Genomic DNA, 25,196 nt, shown 5'->3' with positions numbered 1-25,196 from the left:
AAGGGCCCCCTCGGTATTCTCGGTATCCTCGGAGCTCCCCGCGCGGGGTGGTCAATGCCAAAGTTGTTCTTTATTTCCCCGGAACCCCAGATTCCCACCGCAACTTCCCCACAAGTATGGCAACAAATTGCGACAATGCTTACTTTGGGATATCTCTTGTCTCTGGAGGGATCGGATTGTGTTTAGGTAAATTGTCTATCACTCCCAGATAATACTGACGCACTGGCCAATCAATCACACCGAAAAGTACCGATCGCGAGAGATTAGGCCACTGAGGAGAATGAACGAATGAATTGCTTTAAATGCCGGACCATACACTGTGCTCCAATACATGCAACAAAACTATGAGAAGGACCAATAAAAAATGGGCGACTAAACTGGAGACCAAAATAACCTAACGCGCCATGTGGATCGAATCCTCTCTCTCGGTTTATCTCCGATCGGACCAAGATCTTCATCTCATCCAATAAATAAATAAAAAATAGAATCGATTGACACCAAGACTCGCATGCATACGATGAAACGTGACAAATAAAGGCAGTCGACGGCGAATTAGCGATTGCTATTTTCCGATCAGTACTGCAATGCTTCACATTCACAGGCTTCCTCGGATCACCTACCGTCGACCAAATCGAAATGAAAATGGAATGCGATCCAAAGCGACTTGAGATCGGCCAACGGAACGAGGGGCAACTGAAAAGATCAAACTATTACTCGAGCGGTCGTATACGGTGACTCCTTGACTGGCTATGGCGTTTTCGGGGGGGTACATCTTTGGAATTCTTGATTGGGGCATTTATAACTTCGATTGGGAAATGGACGCGGCGGCCCGATTTTCTCGTCATTACAGGAACTTTGGCTGCCTCGGCTGGGGGATTTTCCGTGCTGGTTGAATTTGAACTTGAACTTGTCGACGATTCTTCCGAGCTTGTCTCGGTCGCGACGGAAGACTCATCCTTCGCGGTATCTCCTTGTTTGGATTTTGCCTTTCCACCTCTTTTTGCTGCGCCTAGGAATGCTTGGTTCGGTCGCCAGTACCGTTGTTTCATCGGACCTTCGCGCTGAATCAACAATTGGAGCAGGCCGATGTAGATAGATCCAATCCTGCATTATTTGATGGTAGAAGCCCACATCAGAAAGAGAATTGAATGGAAGTTGTGGCAGCGGCCCACTTGGGCAGCAAGGAATGATATTTACTGTCGTTCAAGATAGGTCATGTGAAAAGCCACCCTCATGCATGCGTTGGTCGCCCTGCAATAATTTTATGGGGCAACAAATCACGTTCCACGACATTCGGATTGGATCAAATAAGATGCCTGCTCCCGCTGCCCGGTTATGCACCACGGGAACTACCGGACTTGCAAATTTGTTCTTTCTATACGTCGATGTTAAATACTCGCCAGGTCCCTGGAGTCACCATTGAACTTGAGAAGCCCCATATTATATTACAGCCACCCTTAGGCGGGTTGATACACTTGGACACAAAGGTGCTAGAGTTCTACATAAGCATTTACGTATGCTCAATATGGCAGAAGGTTCAAGTTACTAGCACTCATGAACTGATTAAATCCTATTATGTTCATTCGCATCAAGGGGTTATCAACAAACAACTAATCACGAAAAGGAAATCCCCTTGGGGTCAGTGTAAGACAAAGCGCTATCAAGGGCAGTGGTCAAATCAACATGGAAGAAAGGCCGATTCACGTTCTCGATAATAACCTTCGAAGACGAACCATTTCTTTGTTGAGCCTTGTCTGTTGCGGTACCAGTGCTGATACTATCATCCACAGACTTTGATTCCAGATCCTTCGCCTGCTCAGTGGACAGGGAGTAAGGCTCCTTCTGCAGACCGCTCTCGATATCCTTACCGTCGAGAGAGTTAAGCTTGTTCCTAACAGCTCGAGGGTCACCATGCATCTCTGCGACACTGAAGATAGGCTGCCACTTGCGGTTGGGGTCCATGAGCTGACTTGTGGGCTGACCGAATCCAGCGGCAGCCAGAGCACGTTTTGACCATCTGTTGTGCAAGTGTGCGAAATGCCACTGGACACGGTGAGGAGCGGCATAGCGATCGAGTTGATTTCTCACATCGACGAGTGTCTGAACGCAAGTGACGTCGAGGTTGTTCACGGAAGCGCAATCGAGGATGACTGCTTGAAGGGTCGGGCGGGCTAATAATGCTTCACGATCGAGAGCACCCTTGCGTGGTCCGGGGTCATTCCATGGTCGGTCGCCAGGGTTGTTATCCGCATCCAGATCAGACTTTCGAGTGTTTTGGAAGATGTGATCAACAAGGAAATCAGTGTAGTGGTTGGCGTTAGGGTAATTGAGACCCTCTGATAGTCGGTAGATGAAGATTCCAGGTGCTGGTTGCTGAATCTTGACATGGGGGTTGGAACCATCCTCGCGCGAGGTCGGCAAGTAAGCGCTTCGTGGACCAAGGGCCACTCCCTGAGGACCCGCGTGCTCTTCCAAGACATGGTCTCCGACGACAGAGTGAACGTTGACTTGGCCCAAAAATTGGCCGCGGGCCTTGGCGAGGCGGAATAGGAGAACAGCAAGGGAGACACAAATTGTGCAATAGATTCCAATCTCAATTGTCGTGAAAGTGATCACGATGACACCCATCAGGAAGATGATGGCATCGATCGGTGATACTCGCCAAAACTGGTAAGTCGTACTGGGAGGAGTGATAAGATCACCGACGGCGTGAATGATGACGCCTGCCAAGGAGGATTTGGGAATGTAGAAGAAAACGGCTGGCAATGCATAAATCGCAAGAAGGACGACAACAGCAGTGATGACTCCAGCAAGAGGTGTGCGGACTCCGGCCTTGGCTTTGATAGCAGTGCGGGAGAATGAACCAGTAGCAGGGTATCCTCCCAAGAAAGGACCAAGAAGGTTGGAAACACCGATGGCAATGAATTCTTGCGATGGGTCAATCTTGTAGTTGTTGACGCGACCAAAGGACTTAGAAATCGCGATATGTTCAATCAGAAGCACGATGGTAGCCGCGGGTAGCTCACTCGCAAACGAGGAGATAATTTCCTTGTTCAGTTCTGGTACCTTGGCGTGCTGAAAGCCTCGAGGTACAGTTCCCAAAATCTTGAAGGCAGGTTTGTCGCGGCGGTGTAGGTTTACAGCGGCACTGATCATCGTGTAGAAAAGGATCACAAATGCGGTGCGCAGGGTAGAGATGAAAAAGAAAGTCTTTGCCTTTTGAGGATACTTCTTCGCGGCGTAACTGCATGAAAAGCGAATAATGTACAGCATTGCCAATGCCGTTAGTCCCATCGCCGCATCCATCTGAGTGGTTGGCAGGTATTTCAAGCAGTTGATGATCATCTTGTATGAGGCATCGCGTGTAGAAAAGCTGGCAGTTTCACCGAGGAGTGTTTTGACTTGGCCAGAGATGATATTGATCGCAGAGCCGGTCATGAATGCCGTAATCGCGGGCAAGGGGATGAAGTCGACGATGAACCCGAGTCTGAGGAACCCAAGGGCAGCCACAATAGCACCGCAAATAATTGCCAGCGCTGACGCAATAGTAGGCCCATCGAGCTGTGGGTGTTCCGCCTGTGTTTTGATGATGATATTTCCGACGAGGGTTGACATCACTGCAACGGGCTGAAGCCAAGGCGTTAGTTTCAGAAGACGAGAAGATGAGACGGGAATTTGGGTGACTCACTCCGATCGTAATATCTTTGGACGTAGCAAAGAACCAGTAGATCAAGACACCCATGAAGGACGAGTACAGGCCATACTCGGGAGCCAGATTGGCGAGCTCGGCGTAGGCCATACCCTGAGGAACAACCACAGCGCCGACGGTGATACCTATACAGATCACAGGTTAACCTTGGAACATGCAGTGATTTTGACGCATAGATAAGTCTCAACATACCGGCAACCAGATCTCCAATCAGCCACTGCACATTGTAATAACCGATCCAGTGAATGAAAGGGAAGATGTTGTAAAAGTATCGGCCAACCTGTTGGCGTGTCGGGGTGTGAGCTACAATCCATTCGCCCGTCGTCGGATCCGGATCGACATATGCGTGAGGACTATTCGCCTCAGCGACATAGTAATTCTTTTCCTCCACCTTGATGCCGAGCACCTTTGCCAGGGTATGCCCGACCTTGCTGCGGGTACTTCCAGACATGATTGAGACTCTCCCTCGGCTTTTTGGAAGTATAAAAGGCTAGAGCAGAAGGTCCGAGGGGGGAGGTGGGAGGGTTAAGAAGGTAAGAAAAAGAAAAAGAAAGTTGCGACCAGTTGACCGGGATTCAGCTAATTACGTCTCCCTGTAAACTATAACATGCTTCCTCTGGTCATGTTTAGCGTGATGTCGTGATTTTGGAATATTAATGCAAATATCGAAGTCCGTCCCGTCAGCCAATCACAACGCCCCGGTGGGAATCCTCTCAATCCGATTCAAACAAAATTGATGACGGATTAATTTGTTTCTTTTATTCTTTTATTTTCTTTCGCTTAACTTATGAACTTTCATGCGCTGTCAGACGCCTCCCGAGGTCAGAAGGGGTACTCTTTGATATATACCAAGCCTATCCTGAGCGGGTGACCTCCACAATACAGTATACAGGTACTGAGTATAGTCTATCTGACTCAAATCTCATCGTATACTACAACAACACCTGTGGATGTCAATCCGGACGGGGCCGTTTCAAAGACCCATCATCGTACATCAAAAAAGGAGACGGCTAGGGCTGAAACCGGAGTCTCACCGAGACAATTATATTCCAGTTCAAATTTATTGTAAGATCTTGCGATCTTGCGATCTATGTGATCCCTGTTAGTACTCCGTACTACTGTCAGTTTCCAAGTCAACCTTGGAAACGTGCTTTTTTGCCGAGTCTGTCTGAACCGTATTCTTCTCGGCGCCTAACCCTTGGCAAGCCAACCAAGCCAAGTTCCAGAAAAAGGTCGACGACTCACAGTGCGCGAATTCTGCGCCTAGGCTTGTCTGTTTCGTAGCGTGGCTAGTCTCCGAAGCAATGGCCCCATATTGAGATCCATTCCCGGCAAGATCGATTGCGCAACCTCAAGTCTCATTCCCGTTGGCCATGGCACGGGCTAGTCCGTGGCACCATCTGTATCGGGGTTCGCCCTAAATTCGGTGAAACAAGGTTGCGGCCCCCGGCGTGTGTGGCAGTGCAGTTCAATCCAGCCCCATGTTTACTTATTCTACTTCGTCGCCTCTTCGCTGACAATATTTGCTTCTTTCTTGGAGCACTTCAGGGCAGTACTTTCTTTCGCCCCGGAGTCTTGAACCGTGCACATTTCTTTTGTTTCAAATATTATTATTTTTTCTAAAAAGGATTCTGAACTTTATTCAAACTCCGAGGATTTCATTTGGTCAGATTGACTAGCCACCTAGTGCAAACTAACCATACTAGAAGCGCAAAAGAATGCGATTGATCCCGGATCTAAGTTCGCCAACATGAAGAAAAAGAAAAAAAGAAAAAAGGGCCTTGGCATTATAAGCTCAAAACACAAATGCATGATGCAAAACGTCATTTCTACATATTTCGACGTGATCGCACCGAGCCCGTGGCCCTGGCCCGGGCGAATACGAGCCCTCAGGAAAGCTCAACCCCGCCTCCTTATTTTCCCGCGTGGCTTTCCCCAAATGCAAGACCCTATTCGTTGTTAAGTTGCACACCATCATGGCGGACCCTCTTTCGATCCTAGGTGCCGCGCTGGGCGTGGTATCTCTTGGCCTACAGGTACGCGAAGAGATCACCTCATACTGCAAAGCGTGGCGAGGCGCAGAGGAAGAAATCCAAGAAATCGCCAATAAAGCCGAGAGCCTAGAAGGCCCACTCAAGGCTCTTCGAGAAATTATCCAAGAATCACAGCTCTCAAATCCTGGTATCGCTTACGATCTTCAGAATAAGATCCAGAGTATCCGCGGAGGTATACAGAAGGTCCAAAATGCGGTCGATCTGTGGAAACCCGCCCTATCCGCCAAGGGCTTCGGCGAGAAGATGCGTGCGCAGAGAAAGAGAGCGGCATATCCATTTCGGAAAGAGGCTTTACGGGCTTTGGCCAATGATTTGGATAGTCTCCAGATGGGACTGCAGACTACTCTCCACGTGTGAGTTAATAATATGTCATTTCTGATAGCAATGGAAATTGACCAGCGGGGACTTCCGTTCTGCGATATAGGTTTTCGGCTCAAAATACGCGACTGATCCCGTCTTTGGTATTGGCCCAGGGGAAATTGCTTCGCGAGGTTCAATCAATGGTTCGTAGAAGCGAGATAAGGCAAAAGAAAAGCTTGCCTTCAAACTTTTTATTTTCTTTTTTTTCAAACGAACTTGCTGATGATGGAATCAGCACCTTGAATTGCAACATATATCGAAACTTTCTTCGCCACCACCGCCAGAACTACTGCAAACTTGGTGTGATGAACAAAAGCACGCGATCAACACAAAGCGAGAACTCGAACATGAACTCGGAGAGACCGTGGCCGTGTTCGACTCCAGGACTCGAGGCAAAGGGTCCTATAGCTATTATAGCCGCCTCTTGAATATCACCATATCGGCCTCCTTTTTCATGACTAGGGGTGCTGGAGGGTTTTCAATCGCCCCTTCGCTCACTCTCCGCGTGCCCCTATCCCCCAATCACCCTGGTTTCTTTTCCATTTATATACACGGGCTTAGCGCGAAATCCCAGCGCCCCGAGGAATTTGTCAATAACATAATAGACCTGCTAAAACACCTTTTCACTACCGGGCAAGCGAGTCCATCGGACCTAGGCTCGGATGGCAATTCCTTTCTGGACGTACGTTGCGATCGAAATCCTGGTTTTTCCTCTCCCTTCTTTAGTAGTAGCTGCCGGGCTAACTATTTGCCATCTTTTCTTTTTCACTTTGCTGACATTCACCCAGGCTGCGTGTTTCGCATTCTTGTGTAGTTCGCAATGGCATCCAGATGCCTATGTTCATTTCGCGAGGCTATTCGCCTTCCTGATTAACAGTGGCGCGCCGCTTAGCACTTCCACCTCACTGGGTGGAACGGGGTTGGACAAGTTCATCGGCGCTGTAAAGCTCAATGCGGAAAAGTCTCGGATGCTTACGCGTCTCGCTCATCGTGGAGGCATTGTCACTGTGCGCGGTGCATTACAATCCCCAATAAGCAAAGCGAACCTACGGCAGGTTCTCGTTGAAAATGAAGAAGGTACCCATCCAACACAGATTTTCGTTGGAATATTGCAATTCAAGGCAAAATAATAACAGAGGATATTCTTTCTAGTCGTCGATATTCCCGACATTGCCAAAGCCATCATCCAAGAGTCCGAACATGATCTCAGTGTCGAACTTCTCTCCGGCCGCGCTTCTCCAAACGATATCATCGGCAATACCGCATTAATCCAGCTCGCCGTAGGATGGCCCAGAGGGATAGAAATCCTAGCAGATGCGGGAGTCAATTTGCATAGGAGTTACCCATTATCTCCATTGCACATGGCAATGCGCGAACGCAACTACCAATCAAGCAAGGCACTGCTAGAGGCCGGTCATCCACTAAAGCCTGATGATATCTGCGCGGCGGAGTCTCTGAATGACGGTAACAAAGTGACAAAAGTTCTTATCGCAGAATTATCAAAGCGACGCAAGCGACTTGCCATAATCGCCCAAGCCAACATGTCACAGATCGACGTTGCGGGAATCGGACTAATTGACTCGGACTTCCTCCCTTCATCGATTCCCGATATCGTCGCGTCTAAAATATTCCTTGCGCTGAAAAAACGCGGTGTCAATATTGACCCTTCACTCGAAGTTGCAGAGCCTTCGATGTCCGTATATCATCAACCCTTCCGAAAGATAGACACGCTTGACCTACTCTTCGAGCACGGCTTCACAGACATCGACGCAAGAGATTCTTCCGGCAAAACACCCCTCATGACAATGATTTCCTCGTCGGGTATTTTCGAATCATCAAATAAGAGACGGCGATGGCTTATTTCCAAAGGCGCCGATCCCACCCGATCACTTCCTTGGGGTAATAATAGTGGGGGCACCGTTCTCCATTTACTCGGCACTTGTCTAGCCAGCATGTTAGCTCGGGAAATAACGCATACAGCTACATCAGAGCTTCGCGAGTTCCAATCTCCAGAGTCCGATTCTGAAGAAGACCCTTTATTTGACTTGCGCTATGCCCTCCGGGCCCCGTGTCGAGATAATTGTCTATGTGCTTGTTCAATGGGCGGGTGTACTCCGCTACTAGCGGCTCTACGACACCTTCTTCTCCGCTACACGCCTAGGTTTTACATGAAAGACGGGGTGAATCGACTACCCGGAGCCATGAATTTTCTTATTTCGCGAGCGGAGAGAAGTGTCGATATTCAGATTTCTGTTATTAGGCTCATTACGTTTGATGCACTGGATCTCACGCATACATGTTGTCGCAAAAGTGATACTTTCGCGGACGATCGGCTCCAATACATGGAGAAAGCTGAAGTTGATGAAATTCGAGACGAAGAGTCGCTTCTACTGGAAGAATTCGAGTCTCTGCTCGACGATCTTGTTGCTGAATTCCAACGGCTGGGTCTTCCTATCATAGAGTTTTTGCAGGGGCCTTGGTACAGAATGGTCTTGGGACATATCAATCGACTGGGCACGTATGATGAAATTCACATGAGCGAGGTGCGGGGGATTGGATTGAAGCTGCAAGCAACAGATGATGTGTCGGGAAAAGTATCCCTGATGCTAGGGTCGAAGGTGTTAGAAATCGAAGACTGACCTCGGGAGGAGGGTAAATAAATACGAGGGCGAGAGTGGATCATCCCGAGGTCCTAAAATAGTAATACTCTACTAGTACTTACTGGGCGAACCTAGGCTGCAGTTACTAGTACACGTACTGCACTTACGTACAGCAGCCAACACATAACCTTAAGGAACTCGGGAGATTTTAGCCGTTGGAATAATAAGAATAAACATTTGCAGTATGGCTTAGCCAATACCTTGGTTTGCTACATATCCGGAGCCAATAAGTAAAACAAAAAAGCCGATGTAGTATGCTCAACTAAAAGCGCCAGGACACAAAAGAGACTCCTGCAAACAGAGATAAAGGAATGAGAAATATTAAGTTGGGCAGGGAAGATGGGTAGAGAAGAGAGATTCAATAAATGTCAAATATATGATCTGTAACTGCATTCAAGGCTCGAAATCTGGAGACATTCGGAACAAAAACCAATGAAAAAGACAACGAAAAGAAGGAAACAGGGTATCGATGGAATAACAAAGAGACGATAAGATCCAGACATGATAGTCAAAGAAAAACGGTAAAGAGAAGAACCAGAAGGACATGAAAAAGTCAATCCGAAATCAAAAACGATCAAAAAAGTCCATCCAGGTCGGCGGACGCAGAAGGAGGTAACGGTCGTAGATAGCGTCTATCATCGTTACCATCGCCGTTAAGACTTGGAAGCACCAACGTAAGCACGTTAGAAGAAATTGCAAATATAAATCGATAGAGGAAATGCAGGGTAAGAAAAACAAGAAGAGGAAAATTCCGAGAGGAACTCTATGCAAGTTCCACTTTCCCATTATCACTCCCAAGACGCCGACAAATCGGTTCACCCTCCCGTCAAACGCCAAGTATGCATTAAGTGATTTCAAAATGCAGCCCAAGAGTCAAAAATTGTCGAAAATCGGAGCGCTATTAGGGATTGAGCTCTGCTCCAATAAAATAAAATCCAAACTCAGTTCATCTCCATGCCATACTCATCCTCCTCCTTGAAGCTCATGGCGGCATGGCCGGCACTGTTCCAGTACTGTGGTTGACCGGGGTTCCCATTCGAGACGCCATGGAAGGAGGGGCTCAGGTTGGGTGGAGTCAGGGCATCGGCGCCTTGTGCAGGGTCACCGGCGAGGTTGGTGTGCTTAGGGACGCGGAGACCGCTTCCGGGGCCACGGGTGTAAGCGAAAGAGGTAGGGTCGTTCTTCTCCAGGGCGTCGAGGATCTCGCTGCGCATGCGCTTCTCTTCCTCGGTGGGCTCGAAGGGCCAGGTTCCACCGAGGCTGCCGATCATCTCGGCTAGTTCGGCTTCTTGCTGGTACTTGACGTGAAGGGCCCACATCAGATCGCGCATCCAGCTGACGGCGCCGTTGAGGATGTCACCCTTGTTGGGCCCTTTCTCCTTCTCTTCGATGGGTAGGCCCATCGTGATATTGCCTGGAGTGGCGCGGCGTCCATTGCCGCCGGCCAGAAGAGATGTTGCGGCGTTTCCACCGGCACCGGCCATGGAGAGGGCACTGTTGTTGACGAGCTGCTTGCGCACCTTGTCATCCTCGAGACGGTGCTGTGGTACGAGGTGGGAGAGATCCTGGATGCGTTCGTTGATGTTGTCGCGACGGCGGCGTTCGACGAGATTGTGTGAAGCGCGACGTCGGCGACGCTTGGCCTCTTGAGATTCCAGGTCCTGGCCACCAGGAAGGTGGGAGTCGACTTTGGTCGGGAGCGATGCGTGTTTACCCGACTTGATGATCTCGGAGATGCCGGCATGTTGACCGTGGTGACCAGGGGAGGAGATGGGTGAATCGACATAAGAATGCGCGCTGCCGGGAGTTCCGTCCCATTGATTCGACAGTGTCTTCTGGTGACGGTGTTGCAGTCCACTAGTTCGGATCGGTTGGCCTGGGAAGCTGCCGGACTCCGGAGTGCCCAATGTCAAGGACCCCAGAGCGGGAGTCTTCGGGGTCATGGGGCTCCGGGCATCCGAGGATGTACGGTCCATCGCGGACAAGCCTGGGCGAGACTTGCTGTTCAGGTAGTTCTGATCGAATGAGCCGCTCTGGACATGGGGGTTCTGTTGGTTCATGCGGAACTGCTCGTAATTGAAAGAGTTATTGACAAAGGGACTGGCCATCGGTGCGCCATCGGGGGTGTTTGAGTAGAGATGCGACATTTGACTTTGGTGACTCATGGCGATACCGCCAGCGGACTGGTCGTGCATGTAGTTAATATTGTTGTCTCGCTGGACGCCATTCTGCCCGCTGATTTCGAGGTCCAAAAGTTCATCGGTGTCGATTCCAGAGTTTCCAAAGTTGAAGCTGGAGCCCATATTTTGTTGTGAGCCGTAAGAGTATGGCATGAAGCCGCCCTGTTGCATAGTCAAGTCCGAGGGGTCCACCCCTTCGTTGGGGTTCCCGAACTGGTTACCACCCATGGAGTAACCGGAGTGAGACATCATAAATGGATTGCTGCGATCGTCAGATTCGTGCTTGATGAAAAGACTTGCTTCTGCCATTGCCCCGACGGTATTCCAGTGTTCAGGTGAAGCAGCGACAGGGGAGGGACGCGGAGTCGAGGGAGAATAGTCGTCGTTCCGAATTACTGACCCTCTCTGGTTCAACTATTGATCGGCACAGCCAGGCAGCCGTCAATGCGGTATGTTATGTGGCGGAAAGATGGGAAGTCTGCGTGCGCAAGCGGATGTTAGCATTGACTTTTCTGGGGCGCAAACATGTTGGGGAGGGGTCGGCTAATCGGAATCAGCGTTGCGCAGCCTAATGCAGCTCAGTGCAGCGACGAGGCGCAACAAGGCAACCCAGGGCCACATGGTAGTAGGCGAGGGGGTGAACAGAGCAGAGTGACAAAGAAAGATCTCAAGAATGCCGGGGGGAGAGGAAGAGGGGGGGGTGTGGTTGATCTTTACCTTTCAACCGGAAGGGAGGTTTGTGAGGGTGACACTCGCCTCTGAGTCAAAGGAGGACGAGGACGAGGACGAGGAAGCGGAAAAGGTGGGATGAGTGGAGGTTGGCAGGGTCGGAGAAGTTGAAGGGTCGGAGGCTTGTGAGTCGGGGGTTAAACCAAGTCGAGTCGGTAAGGAACGGTAAAACAAGGACCGTAGTCTAAGACAGCGACAAGGCGATTGTAAGCCAGATGGAAGAAAGAAGATAGGGATGGGATGAGATGAGATGGAGGGGAAGTGAAAGAGATGGAGGAATGAGACAGGGTGATGCCAAGTCAAATCGAGTAAAGGGCGAGCGTGGAAGGCGATACTGCCAGTTCCCGTCTCAGCCCTGTCAATCGAAGACGAGCAATGAAGTCAGAAATTCACAAGGAAGATGAAAGTGGGGGGGGGGGGAAATCGGGGAGAGGGGGAAATGAAGGAGGGAGACGCGGAGGGAGAGCGGTGAGCGAGAGTGAGCAGTGGCAGTGGAAGCTCAGGCCGCCGCTCGGATTGCAATAAATACGGGGGGAGAGGGGAAATGGGTGAGATGAGGTGGAAATAGGTGGAAATAGTAGGAAGTAAGAAAGAAAATAAAGGAAGAAAAGGGAAATAGGAATTCAAAGGTGATAGTGGACTCGGAGGTATATCTCAACGTTGTATCTGGTGAATAACCTACCGGAAGTATAAAATTCCCGAAGTATATGAATATATTTCGGTATAGTAGTTGTAGTAGTTGTAGTAGTAAAATCTGCCAGGTGTAATCATGTTAGTATACTAGTAGAACACTTCAAGTTATTGTACCTATTAGTAGGCACCAACAGTCAACAAGTACTGAGCACCCTAGTAGGCACATAGTCACCTAGGCACGAGGCACTAGGCATCTACCACTAAAGCAGAGCCCCAGCCACATGGCCAACAACGCAGGAACATGGATGGAAATCATCCAGAACCCACCAAGTGGATGTTGCCAACGTGGCTCGACATGATGAGTGAGAAAAAAACCTAACCTTTTCACGTACCTGCGTATGATCGTGATCCACCGATCCTGGCAAATCATGGGTTCAACGGTTGTAGAAACTTCAGGTCAGATAGTACCGACAACGTCTTCTCGTCTAGAAAATCGATCCAACGGTAGATGCAGTGACAACTCAGCAAAGTGGGTTGCAGAAAATAAAAAAGGGTGAAATCACTTGCAGACAAAACGAGGCGGAGGCAGACTTTAAGAACTCGAGCCCCTCCTGCATCTCTCATTTGATATATTACAACATCGGTCATGCAGCCCGTCGATCGGTGGGAATCGATTGAGGCTTGCCGGGCTTCGGCATCGGGCGCTAATGCTAGCACTACGTAGTGGATTTGCAACTATGGGCTGCTGGTGGTGTCGCTTTGGGTCATACTTCGGGGGGTCCCAGCTGTTGGGGTTGTGGATTACGGGTTGTGGATTCAGAGTTATCTTTTTTTATCATTATTATTCTTAATATTATTCTTTACTATTTTTTTTCCTTTTCCCTGTTTGACCATTCTCGCCGGATCGTAGTGGTGTGAACGGTGGACACTTGCGTGGGAACGAACGCCCACTACGAAGGGCGAGGGAGGTGTGTGCGTGCGTGAGGGGTGGCAACGATAAACCCCGAGCCTCTGTATGGAGGTATTATCATTTTTATTTGATTTTCTATTTTCTATTTACGTTTATGGTTGGAAAGAGTAATACCTCAGTACTGGTGTTGGGGAGGAAAGGAAGAAAGAAAAAAGACTAGGACGAAGGGGGGAAGGGTGATACAGCCGGATTTAGTAAACGGCGCCCATCCCATGATGCCATGGGTGTTTGTCACCTGTACGGGCGAGTCATGACTCGAAAAAAATAATAAAGGATGATATGATGGCACAGGCGGAAGGAATGTATCAGATGGCCCCCATGGGTTACAGGCGCGCATTGTTAGGACGGTGACGCTGGAGGAAACTCTGCCGCGGAGTCCATCTAGCGTGGGTTTTAGTTCAATCTCGTCTCGAAACGGCTGCATTAGTGTCTCCGAGGGCTAGTGGGGAAGGGTGGAGGGTCAACGGAGAAGGAGGTCCGCCAATAATAGGACCATGTGGATGTAAATACCATGACCACAGGGAGGGATGATCTTCGGCAGGCATGCGGCGGTGGATCTTTGAAGTTGATAACTGGGCTATCAGAAAGAGTGAGGAAAGAAGATGTGTGGTAGAAGTGGTAGAGGTGGTAGAGGTGGTAGTGGGGTGTATGGGAAAGGCCGGAGTTGGTAAGATCGACGAAGGCGAGGCAGTTCCTGACGGAGGTGAGGGATTAGATACGAATCGCAAGTCTGATCCGGAGAATATCCCGGGGTTTTGGTTTAGAAGGTAGGGTACATGTACGAAGTAGATAAGTAGATATCCACCTCGTCAGATCCCTATATGATGTAGTTCAAGCGGGACTACGGAGTACGGAGTAGGGTCTGTTGGTTTCTGCAAATGTCGTGCAGACGTGCAGAGAGTGGCGATCAACTTGGGGGCGATGATCGACGAGTTGGGCCGTGCATCTGTTTTTCCTCCGCAGCTGCACCTGAACCTGCACGATGGTGTGGGTGGAGATGCCCGGATGGTCCGTGTGCTAGGCTCCACGATAACAAAAAAGACAAGACACTATCTTATGGAGATCCGTTTTGAGCTATCACAGCGCTGTGGTCTCTTCTTCCTTCCCCTCGGTGGCACTGGGGATTGCGCGAGACACTGATCTCGGGAATGTGGCGGAGACATGAGAGACAGAAAGAGAGAAAAGAGGGAGGGGGGGGTGGAATGTGTCTGAGACGACCAGCCAATAACTATCGGAGAAGGACCACCTTGATGAGAGGAGCAAATACCGGTTTTACAGGCTGAGCCACACAGAATCGACAGAGTTTCCCATGTGCATCTAAGCCACGGAGCTAGTAGGAAGCTGAAGCGGAGAATGATTCATAATCGACAGGCAGACGAAGGATGCACATCAACTAGCCTAACAAGATGAGCTAGGACGGGATAGTAAGGAGTACTCCGTAGTTTCAAGTCTAGTTGATGTGCATCTGAAGTGGAGGAAGCACCGTGGATCCTCCCCGCGCCGTCCCGTCAAGGTTCGGAGGGTATCGCCGAGGACACGGTTCACCTGGACGCAAGGAGACTCTTGGATAGAGGCAGAGGGAGGGAGTGTATCTCTACATGACCATGAAAATATCCTTTTCACCGCTGGAACCGCGAGCATTGCCCAAACCCGGTGATAGCAGACTGTTTACCCCCATTCTACAATATCAAAAATGATAAATGACGTCGGGTACGGCTCGGACATACTACGGAGCTATCTAGCATTCAAGTGCACACTATGTATTCGATGGCACAAGCCTATCAGATATGCGTATCAGATGCGTGTATCAGATGCGTCTCGAAAATAAGAAAGAAGCTCCCAGCCGAAGAAAAGAAAATTCCCCCTTTGTGTTACCCAAGCCCTCCCCCCCCCCGCTGTCGGACAATTATACGTGGTCGTACAAGCGGGTAGCCACAGGGCAGTCCAGAGAGGGGAGGGGAAGGTAAAGTAGGGTAGGGGAGATATCGGCTATGCAACCTCACAATGGCAGGGGAGGAGATCCGATACGGCAGATGGGTTTCTGCAGACTGTGAAGATGCTTGTGGGTTAGTTCATCTATTTTCGATCGTCAACAGGGTGCGCACCGGCCAGAGATCGACGGAGAGGGGGTAAAGGGTAAACTTTGGGCGGGAAGTCCCTCTCGGGCATGCCGTAAAAGAATAGGAGTAGTGGGAGTGGTTAGTGAATAAATGATGAATGATGAATGATGAATGATGAATAATAATAAATGATTATTTAATAGCGAAGAGTAGCGAGCAGAGTGGTTATAGAGGGTAGTGTAGGGTAGACGTGAGGTTGTTGTTGAGGGAAAGTGGAAGTGGCCCGTGTGTTCACCTCTACTGGCATCTTCTTGGCTATCTCCGTCTCTCCGTCTCTATCACATCCCCCTTCAACTCCACACCCACCATATCCCCTTCCCCCGGTACTCCCACTCCCACTCCCCTTTGGTATGTAATGATCCCTGTTTCCTGGCTCGGTCCGAGTCCACTGTCATCTGACAGCTCTCCAGTCTCGCCGATCCGGGCTGGTCGCATCGGTAGCTCCACGCCATCTCGTCATCTGCTCTCTTCCCCCCCCTCGATCCTCCTACCCTCCTATACGAGAGTTCAGCGCTTCTACATCCAATCACCGCCCCGTTCCTTCGCTGTGGTCGTCCACCTTCTGCCGTGGATCGAACTCTGAAGGCTCAACGTCCCTCCCTCCGCTTGGTCCGTCCGCCGCGTCCCTTGACGTCGTACCCTTTGCGCTCCCTCGATCTTCCATCCGCTGCTGCCGCGTCGGAACTGCCTTGGCTGGCTGGTCCCGCTTGTCTTGTTGCATTGTGCTGTGCATTTGCTTCCCGAACCGTTGACAAGCCCCTTTTACCCGACCCTGCTTGGTTACGCGCATCCTCCGCAAGGCAACCAGAACCATCCCACTCTTGATCGACCACAAGGTTTCGATCGGCTCGCCTTCTCTCGCTCTCCATATCTGAGCCGCCCCTCTTCTCCGTCACCGTGCTTGATTTGCTGGCCCTGCTATCCGTAGGGCTAGACTAGTCTCAAGCTAGTACTCTCCCCTCACCGTCGCGATTCACCACGAGCCCGGCGCAAAGCCCCAGCTGCACTACCCAGAATCCCGAATCGGTGTTTGGTTTGGCCCGGATGTCATCTGCCTTAAACGGCCTGAACTAGTCTCCGCTCTCTAGCCAATCCTCACAGATCAGCCATCATCTGGCGTAGATCATCTGCACTTCATCGTGCATAGTCCTTGCAGACAGTACTCGTTCTCTTTCCGTTGCTGAGCCACAGACCTTGTGTACAGCGGCCGTGCACCTCTGCCCTTTTACGGTTTTCTCCATTCAATTGGGAATTTAATCAATCTAAGAAGCTAAGACGAAGGTTCTTTCGACCATGGCCAACAACACCTTTCGAGACTCCGTCAACTCCCTTGGCTGGTCGCGCAGAGACCCGGATTTTCCCGTCCGCACTAATGCCTCCGCCGATACTTCCGTTCTCTCACGGCTGCAGTCCTACAACCCTTTCGGCCAGGGAGGTTATGTTCAACTCCCCACTCATAATGAAGGTCCCGGAGCACCCTTGCCAGCCGCTACTCGAAGAGAGGAGGAAGAAGGCTTTTTTGCGCGTAAGTTTCTCCATCCCCTATCCTCGTGACCATCTCCTTGCCATCATCATCCCGTCCTGCTCTCTGCCGTCCCTCCCCCCCCCTGATCCAGGTGACGAGTGTGAAGTTCCTGCGCCGGGACGGATTCTCAGACTTCCATGCTTGTCACTTCTGGTTGAAATCCGACAGGAGTAGATCGCAGCCCACGCTAACCACAACCGCGTACAGTAAGTCGATGGGATCGAATGCTCGTCTTTGCGGCATGTAACTTGGGCGCCGCCATCTGTTTCATGCTCTGTTTCTTCCTTTTCCCCGTTCTTACGCTCAAGCCCCGCAAATTCGCCATTTTGTAAGTTGCCTTCCCCTAGTACATTCAGCTGCAGGTTGCATCTCGATCGACTTTCCCCCTTCATATTGTCCATTCTTCAGCCTGGGATCTGAGATGACCAGTCAAATCCCGCTTTGTCCTGATCCTGGTCATGGGCGGCTTCTCGCTTGGACCATGTGCGCGTTCATGGCTCACACGCAGCTCACCCTATTCGTTGCCCTCGAAAGCATCGCCCTGCGCCTCATGCCAAGAGAATTCTTGTCGAAAAGCCAGATACTGAATGTCTAACTAACACCCTCGTTTTAATTTCTTTGTTTAGATGGTCTGTCGGCTCAGCCCTGTTTTTGCTATCATGGGCCGTTCTCATGGGACCGTGGACTTACGCTAAACATCTGATCTCGGGATCACGCTTGCCCTTCACGGCCGCCTACTTCGGTTCTATCGCGTTAACCCTCTACTTCGCCATCGGGGTAAGTCTGTTTCCTTTTTTGGATCGATCTACATCGATCTACTACCCACTCCTGTTCTTCCCTTGTTGTACACAGCTACGGTTGCACCCTGCGGCCGGGAAAAGAGAAAGGAGGATCTCGCATTCTCCTCTTCGGGCTGTCTCCTGTACAACCTGAATAGCGTCTGTTTCCGTCATACTCGAGATGGCCAAGGTTCCGCCTCACAGGGACGTCGGGGAAGGGGAAGGAAGGGAGCAGATATCGCCGATATCACCCTGTATCCACTGTGCAACCATGGTTCCACCCCTGGGCAACAAGACAAGAGCGAAGCCTCCGGACGCCTAAGGTGCTTGTATCACAACCTCCAACGGTTGTCCTGACCGCTCGCTTCATGTCTCCCTGTCCCTGACCTGCACGTCTCTGTATCGCATCTTGGAGCCTCCCACCACCATCACTAGACTTGTCGCATCATCTCACACTCACTATGACTTATTGCTGACTTGTTCTGCAGCTCCAAAGCCTCATTCTCACTGCCATCTCCTCCGTCTTCCAGATCTGCGCCCTGGTCTGGTACCTCGTCAGTTACTTCCCCATGGGCAGCACTGGCCTACAGTACATGAGTCGTTTCGGGGCTTCGCGCGTTACGGCTTGGATGTCCGGTTGATCGAAACTCGACCCGTCCCTCCTTCCTTCTTGGCTCTTGTCGCCCTATGATACCCTGGATATTGGGTCTAGCTCAGATTCTTGCTTGCATCAAGTGTTCGCGTCGAGGTCGATTCACTTTCCTCTTTTTGTATATGTGGTTTTGCGGATAGATAGAGACGATCTCGTTCGTATGATAGCTTCATCTCATTTGAATATATTTAATCTGAATAATGATATATCTCAGTCCATGACTTACTGTTGTTCGGAACTACGGAGCTTCTACGCAAGAGGGTTTCGACTGTAGTAGCGCTTAGCGTACCCTGTCTTGGAAGGGGAAGATTTGACCACTGGAGCCCTGGAGGTTATCGATCATCTTTGAGCTCCAGGGCTATATACGTGGGCTTCCATGTGTTTGCGAAACGACTCGGACTTCGGGAGCTTGAATCATGATCGTCTTACCCGCGTCTAAATATTCCTGGGCATGAGGTTGAGACATAGTTGGAACTGGTCTTTAAAATGTACCTCGTGCTAGGTGTCGCATATTTGATTTTATATGAAGATTATACTACTTGGTATCCTAGCCAGCTATATAATCAGGACCCTAAGTTGTTATAGTCAGGGTATGTGTATAGTAGTCCACTTACAATAGCATCGCCGAGGGAGTGGCAGCTGGGCCAATTGCGGCTATTGAGGCCGTAGTTCAACTGCTCAACCCTCGAGTATTCCATCGCTTCAACACCCACTTAGCCATTGACTCCCACAACACGATCCGTCGATTCAATACCGTATCAGTTCCTGATAACAACAAATGAGAACAACCCTGTCTCGCCGGATACCCCAATATATCAGCACAGGAATGCATTAAAGACCCATGGAATAAGGAGAGGCACATTGCGAAGCAATGCATGTGTACACATCCTCCACTTTTGCTCTCGCAGTTACCCGAGCACAGCCTGAGCACACCGAGCAGAACCAACCTGTTTATCTAGTATTTAGTGCCGAACGATGACATGCTTCCGTTGGGCGATTGCTTATTGCTGCTTACTGCGTTCCTCCTGGTTCAGCCGCATTACCCCGCCTCCTCGTCTTTCAGACACACTTGCAGTGGTGAGAGACGTGAGACGTCAATCCAAAATTGGAGGGATCACAGCGCTCAAATGGACCGTCTTGCCCGAGTCGAAGATGACATTACGCTCTCCCTGGCAGATTATACAGTGGCATGTATCTGTCCCCTTGGAGTTGAGTGTGCTGCAGTGGAGGCCATGCTGGATGAGATCCATGACCCTCTCCCAACTAGCAGTGACCGCAACGCTTACACATACGGCCGACTGGGTGCTCACAATGTTGTTGTGGCGGTGATGTCGGAGATGGGGAACAATGCGGCAGCTACCACAGCTACGCAACTTCTAAACGACTTTCCTTCCTTGCGTTTCGGCTTGCTGGTGGGTGTCGGCGCTGGCGTTCCTGGATCGGAGACTGGCGATGATATCCGATTGGGGGACATCGTCGTCAGTCAGCCTACGGATACATTCGGTGGGGTAGTGCAGTATGACATGGGCAAGAAAGTTGTAGATGGCAACTTTCTGCGAATAGGACACCTCAATAAGCCACCTGTGGTTCTGAGCGGCAATGTGAGGAAACTACAGGCGCAACATCACAGAATAAGCAGCAACATCAGCTCCTATATGGCTGAAATGATGCAGCGGTATCCGAAGATGAAGGGAAATTACCAGCATCCGGGCCTTGAACATGACAACCTTTTTCGGTCGGGCTACGTGCACCAGGGAGGGTCTAGTTGTGAGAATTGTGAGCGAGGGCAAATTGTGCCGCGCTGGCTAAGGCGAGATACCGAACCCAAGATCTTCTATGGGACAATCGGATCAGCGAACGTGGTGGTCAAGGATCCAGTGGTTCGGGATAAAATGAAGAAGGATATGGGAATCATTTGCCTCGAAATGGAAGCAGCCGGGTTGATGGATACTTTCCCTTGCCTTGTTGTTCGAGGAATCTGCGACTACGCTGACTCGCATAAGAATAAACGATGGCAACCATACGCAGCGAGCACGGCAGCAGCATATATGAAGGAACTGCTGATGATCATCCCTGCTCAGCAGGTTAAGGAAACAATGAATGCCCGGGAGTGCACGAAAGCAGGTCAGTCCAGACCTCGGCTCTTTTCACATCATGAGAATCAGTTCGACTTACCAATAACTAGTCCTCGATGCATTTTTGGGCGCTGTCGAAGAACCTGTCCGCAAGACCGAGATTAAGGTGCAGCAAATCCATAAAAGACAGGAAGGTGAGCTGGTCCGCCGCTGTGGAAATCCCACCTATTGCAAACCACTGGTCTTATTATCTTCTCAGAGAACCGTGAATCCGAGATCTTTTCGTGGGTCTCAGAAACACCATACGAAAAGCATTTCAAAACTGCCAAAGATGGGTTGCTACCAGATTCAGGCCGTTGGCTGTTCGAAAAGCCGGAATTTGCAAATTGGCTGCAGTCTAATCAGTCTGGACTATTTTGGCTGCGTGGGAAGCGTAAGTATTGCCATACATCTCCTCTTTAATCGAAGCATCTGCTAACAAGCATCCAGCTGGGTCGGGAAAAACCAAGCTCTGGTAGGTAGGACATACCCGCGCTACTAATAACCCAATCTAAGGCGTAGTAGTGCAATGATAGTAGACACATTGATCAAACAAGACGCAAATGTGACCTACTTCTTTTGCAGTCGCAGTTTGAACGGCCCAGATCGCCAGGATCCAAAGTCTATTCTTCGATCACTACTCCACCAATTATCATCAAAGCCTCAGGACGGAATTCCAAAGCTACTACGAGATGCATACGACAAAAGATACTCAGCTGGGATGGCCAGGGACGGATTGGACTTTGATGAGTGCCGTGAGTTGATCGGTGCGCTTCTCAAGGACTATCCTAGCACCACGATTGTCATCGATGCGCTGGATGAATGCAACGAGCAAAAAAGGGGCGCTCTATTGCAGTCTTTAAGACGCTTCGCGGATGGCTCTACTACCAGCGTCCGAGTTTTGATATCGAGTAGAGACGATCGTGATATTGTAGTCCGGCTCAAGGATTTGCCAAATTTCACGATAAATAAAAGCGTCACTCGGACCGATATAGAGCGATTTGTGGAGCAAGAGGTCAAGCAGAGTATTCAATCCAAAGACCTACTCTACGGTGAAACCACGTCCGAGCTGGAGAGCAAAATTATAGCCAAGCTGGTAGTCAAAGCGGATGGGATGTGAGTTTCAGAAGCATGATTTTTGTGTTTTTACTCGGATTTGCTAATGTCTTTCAAGGTTCCTCTGGGTTCGACTTCAAGTCCAACGTCTATGCCAAATGCAGACTGAGAACCAAGTGTTATCCCTTTTAGGACGCCTACCACCGACGCTAAGCGAGACATACGACCAAATTTATGAGAAAATCGAACAGAGCCCGAGTGCTCATGAGGCACATATAGCCCTGGCATGGCTGATGGGTGCTCGAGGGCCTCTTCGTCCCACTCAGTGGGCTTCTGGAACCTCATGGGCTGTTAACAAAAGTCAAGCTTTGGGAGATACAAAGCCGAGTCACCTCAGTGCTGAAACCCTGCTTGGTATGTGTCAGAACCTGGTCGTGTATGACGAACTACAGAACCATATCGTCTACACCCATATTTCTGTTCTTGAATATCTTGAAAAGAAGCCGCAGTTTTCCAAGCTGTATCTTGATACTCTGGCAGCTGAGACGTGTCTTCGATTCATGATTAATACACGGCTACCAAGGCCATCAGATCTGGAGTATGACTTCTACAAATATTCCGCACGACATTGGATCAGCCATGTCAAGGCCAGCGGTCGGTCCGCTCCCTCCGAGCTGGATGAATTTCTGGGAAGATGGGAGGCACCAACAATGGCTTACCGCGAGTGGAAAGGCGCTGTTGAGGTCTTCGGGCGTCGCCATCGAGAGTACAACTATGCAGATGAGATTGCGACTCTGACGAACGGTTTACTGCTCGTAGCGTATTACGGCATCCGACACACAGCTCTCTGGAAGCGTTCTCGATATGATCCCAACGCAACGGACGAGCGTGGAGTGTCCCTGCTTGCTTTAGCCAGTCAGAACGGGCAGCAAAGAATCATAGAGCTACTGGTGCGCAACGGAGCCACCATAAACCCGGCTCGCAGGCCTATCGATGCAAATACAGCAATATGCGCTTACAAGACGCTCTATTCGTATGCAGGTCATTTTCATGTCGACGACTGCCATCCCTTGTTCCTTGCTATTCAGGGTGGTCATCCCGAGGCCGTTCAGACTCTGCTGGATCGCGGCGCGATGTTTCACGATAAACACGTGCTTGAAGTTGCTGCACGCTGTGGCCCCCCGAGCGTACTTTTCCACATACTGGAGGGAGAACCTGGCTCTAAAATAACGACAGAGACTTTGGTAATGGCTGCGATGAATGAGACGCATCCCCAGATACTCCAGGCTTGTCTCGGTGCGTGCCGAAGCTCTTGTATCACCGGGGAAGTACTTGAGGCAATCCTTGACCATCGGAAAGACAGAATGGATATAGTAACGCAGCTTCTCGCGCCTCGGATTACCGCGAGTGTGCTTCTGGGGATCTGGCGTCGAAAAAGACCAGCAATTCTCAGACAGCTATTGGAATGGGTACCAGGCCTTCCTGTTAGTGAAGATGTCGTTGAGCGACTGGCACTGGATACTCCAATTCGCAATGACTGTGTGGTCGAAGTCTTGCGATCCCTTGTCCCTGGTGCTTCTATTACTTCTCAGACACTCGAGGCTGTATTCCGTGTGAAGTCTGGTGCTGTCACGCTTCTGAAGGTTCTCTTGAACAGTAAGAGCTGCCGGACTTCAAGTACAGACACAAAGCCAAAAAACGTCAATGTGGAAATAGCCTCTTTGGAGTCACTGGTGGATCTTTTCAATGATAATATTGACATTTGCCTAACCGAGAACTTGATTACCGCTGCCATTTCTAACCCTGAAGAGGCTCTCAGCCTCTTGGAGCTCCTCCTTTCAATAGACCCTTTCATTCCCATTACCGAAGAAGTTGTTGCAACAGTTCCGTTGAAGAAGAACATCATTGAACTGTTATTGTCGAAGAGCCGGTACATGGCGACTGGAAACAAACGTAGCAGTAAGGTTTTGCTGCAGATACAGGAGAAACTTCGTGCTATCGACTCATTGAAACCGCCTCTATCCGGACAAACGACCTCTGGTATCACGATTCCGGAGAAACCCGACTCCTTAAAGCCTCGTTCTGTGGTCTTCGAGATTCGTGCCGCTGCCATGGCCGGTAAAGAGACTTTGTTCCGCAGGCTCTTTTCCTCGGCCAATGAATGTCTCACCAACGACCAATATGGGTCAATATTTCTGGCTGCAATCGAAGGAGGGGATCCTGGTATATTACGGCGATGCATTGAGTATGGCGGTATATGGCCTGGAACAGATGAACATGGTTGGAATGCAGAACTAATGGCCTTTTACAAATGCAACAAAAGTCTTCTGTCGCAAATTAGAGCGGAAATTGGATGGAAACATACTTCTCCTTTGCCTGCGAGTGCATGGGCAGAGGACGGTTACTCTGCTCCGGTGCCATCCAATGGGAGAATACTGAGACTTACTAGTACTGGTACGTATTCTTGTGATTCGGAGGATCTGTAAACTACTCATATCTGTCTACAGAGCAAGATAAGTCTCGGGCCTGCGCTCGGGCTAATCATCCCTTCATCCCGAGCGGCACAAGCTACTTCGAAGTTAAAATCAGGGAGCTCAATGAGTCTGAATATAAGAACGAACAGTAACTGGACGCTCGCCCCTATTTAAGCTCTAAACTAACCGCTTTTAGGTGGATTCAAGAACGGGTGGAGATCGGCGTCATTGACGAGCTTCTACAATACAGGCCTGCATACTATTCCGATACTGGGTATGTGCATGACTTGTTCCTCACATGGGAAGTAGGTTGTTTCAAGGAAGGAGACACAGTGGGTTATGGAATCGACTGGAAGAGGAAGCAACAGTTCGTCACTGTCAATGGAGTACGAGGTATGGAGTAGTATCAACAGACCCACCCACCCACCCCCTCCATTCCGGGGCTAATGTCATGTAGAAGATGTCCATATGTCCTTTGATCAGCTGCACGGGAGGCGACTATTCCCCTATGTCCGTGTGTTTGGGATGTCTGGGAACTGTGAATTGGAGGCTAACTTTCAGAGCCCCTTTATGTATCGCCTGCTGCAGGAGCACGGAGTTGGTTGGTAATGGATGAGTAGCGGTAGTTCAAAATTTATACGAATCATTATCATTCAGGTAAAAGTTTGGAATGCAAGACCAGGCCTGTGCACAGCAGCAAATCTAGATCGGGGGTTCATCAGCTACAATCCGGGGACTTCTCGGAATAATGCGCATTGACCATGGTGAAACTCAGAGACGGAGTTTTCATCGCCTTGTACTCCGCAATGCTATCATACATTAAACCTTCAATCGAAGTGGTAATCTTTTGGCGGATGTCGTCATTGCCGATGTTAAATCTGGAGCTCGTACCTCGTGTGAAGGCCATGCATACCCAACACGTTTAATATCTCAAAATCCAAGTTGCTAAAGGTGCCAGTGGATTACAGTATTCCCCGGTCATGAATTGTGGCATCTGCCAAATTCGGGTCCGCACCCTCGCATTAATATTTCAACTGATCAATAAGAGAAGTCTTCTTGGAGTCCTTAAAGACAATGAGGCAGGTGGACGCTATCAAATTCCTGTGTTTATTTTAAAAAAGAAGGCCCGCGGAGGAGCTTGCGCTCGGTCCGGGGGCTAACAAGCAAACCTAAACTAGTAG

At 49.9% G+C, this 25,196-nt stretch overlaps 6 protein-coding genes across 6 annotated transcripts; 3 read left to right on the top strand and 3 right to left on the bottom strand.

Annotated features, from left to right (window-relative positions):
• Window positions 1-1,614: 1,614 nt before the first annotated feature.
• N7481_002466 (SLC26/SulP family anion transporter) lies at window positions 1,615-4,160 on the bottom strand (the record flags this gene model as incomplete). The annotated part of the gene is made up of 3 exons (XM_057261685.1): window positions 1,615-3,627; window positions 3,689-3,834; window positions 3,902-4,160. 3 exons carry the CDS (start codon window positions 4,158-4,160, stop codon window positions 1,615-1,617), a joined length of 2,418 nt encoding a protein of 805 aa, XP_057126617.1.
• A 1,525-nt stretch (window positions 4,161-5,685) lies between these two features.
• Window positions 5,686-8,762, top strand: N7481_002465 (uncharacterized protein; the record flags this gene model as incomplete). Its single annotated transcript, XM_057261684.1, has 5 exons — window positions 5,686-6,116; window positions 6,188-6,266; window positions 6,359-6,805; window positions 6,912-7,200; window positions 7,276-8,762. The coding sequence occupies 5 exons, from the start codon at window positions 5,686-5,688 to the stop codon at window positions 8,760-8,762; spliced, it is 2,733 nt and encodes a 910-aa protein (XP_057126616.1).
• A 962-nt stretch (window positions 8,763-9,724) lies between these two features.
• N7481_002464 (basic helix-loop-helix domain-containing protein) lies at window positions 9,725-11,272 on the bottom strand (the record flags this gene model as incomplete). The annotated part of the gene is made up of 1 exon (XM_057261683.1): window positions 9,725-11,272. The coding sequence occupies one exon, from the start codon at window positions 11,270-11,272 to the stop codon at window positions 9,725-9,727; it is 1,548 nt and encodes a 515-aa protein (XP_057126615.1).
• A 4,669-nt stretch (window positions 11,273-15,941) lies between these two features.
• On the bottom strand, window positions 15,942-16,136 carry N7481_002463 (uncharacterized protein; the record flags this gene model as incomplete). The annotated part of the gene is made up of 1 exon (XM_057261682.1): window positions 15,942-16,136. One exon carries the CDS (start codon window positions 16,134-16,136, stop codon window positions 15,942-15,944), a length of 195 nt encoding a protein of 64 aa, XP_057126614.1.
• A 572-nt stretch (window positions 16,137-16,708) lies between these two features.
• On the top strand, window positions 16,709-18,360 carry N7481_002462 (putative Golgi traffic protein SFT2; the record flags this gene model as incomplete). Its single annotated transcript, XM_057261681.1, has 4 exons — window positions 16,709-16,940; window positions 17,148-17,268; window positions 17,567-17,717; window positions 18,208-18,360. The coding sequence occupies 4 exons, from the start codon at window positions 16,709-16,711 to the stop codon at window positions 18,358-18,360; spliced, it is 657 nt and encodes a 218-aa protein (XP_057126613.1).
• Window positions 18,361-19,498: 1,138 nt separating this feature from the next.
• N7481_002461 (uncharacterized protein) lies at window positions 19,499-24,624 on the top strand (the record flags this gene model as incomplete). Its single annotated transcript, XM_057261680.1, has 9 exons — window positions 19,499-20,495; window positions 20,557-20,640; window positions 20,706-20,879; window positions 20,936-20,960; window positions 21,011-21,601; window positions 21,660-23,995; window positions 24,049-24,163; window positions 24,212-24,408; window positions 24,473-24,624. 9 exons carry the CDS (start codon window positions 19,499-19,501, stop codon window positions 24,622-24,624), a joined length of 4,671 nt encoding a protein of 1,556 aa, XP_057126612.1.
• Between the last annotated feature and the right edge of the window lie 572 nt (window positions 24,625-25,196).

This window comes from Penicillium waksmanii, assembly GCF_028829765.1.
Source record: "Penicillium waksmanii strain IBT 27052 chromosome Unknown utg000002l:1.0-3326099.0:1.0-3328782.0, whole genome shotgun sequence".
Taxonomy (NCBI): domain Eukaryota; kingdom Fungi; phylum Ascomycota; class Eurotiomycetes; order Eurotiales; family Aspergillaceae; genus Penicillium; species Penicillium waksmanii.
Note: the sequence above shows the minus strand (reverse complement) of the source record. Positions and strands in the feature narration are given on the sequence as shown.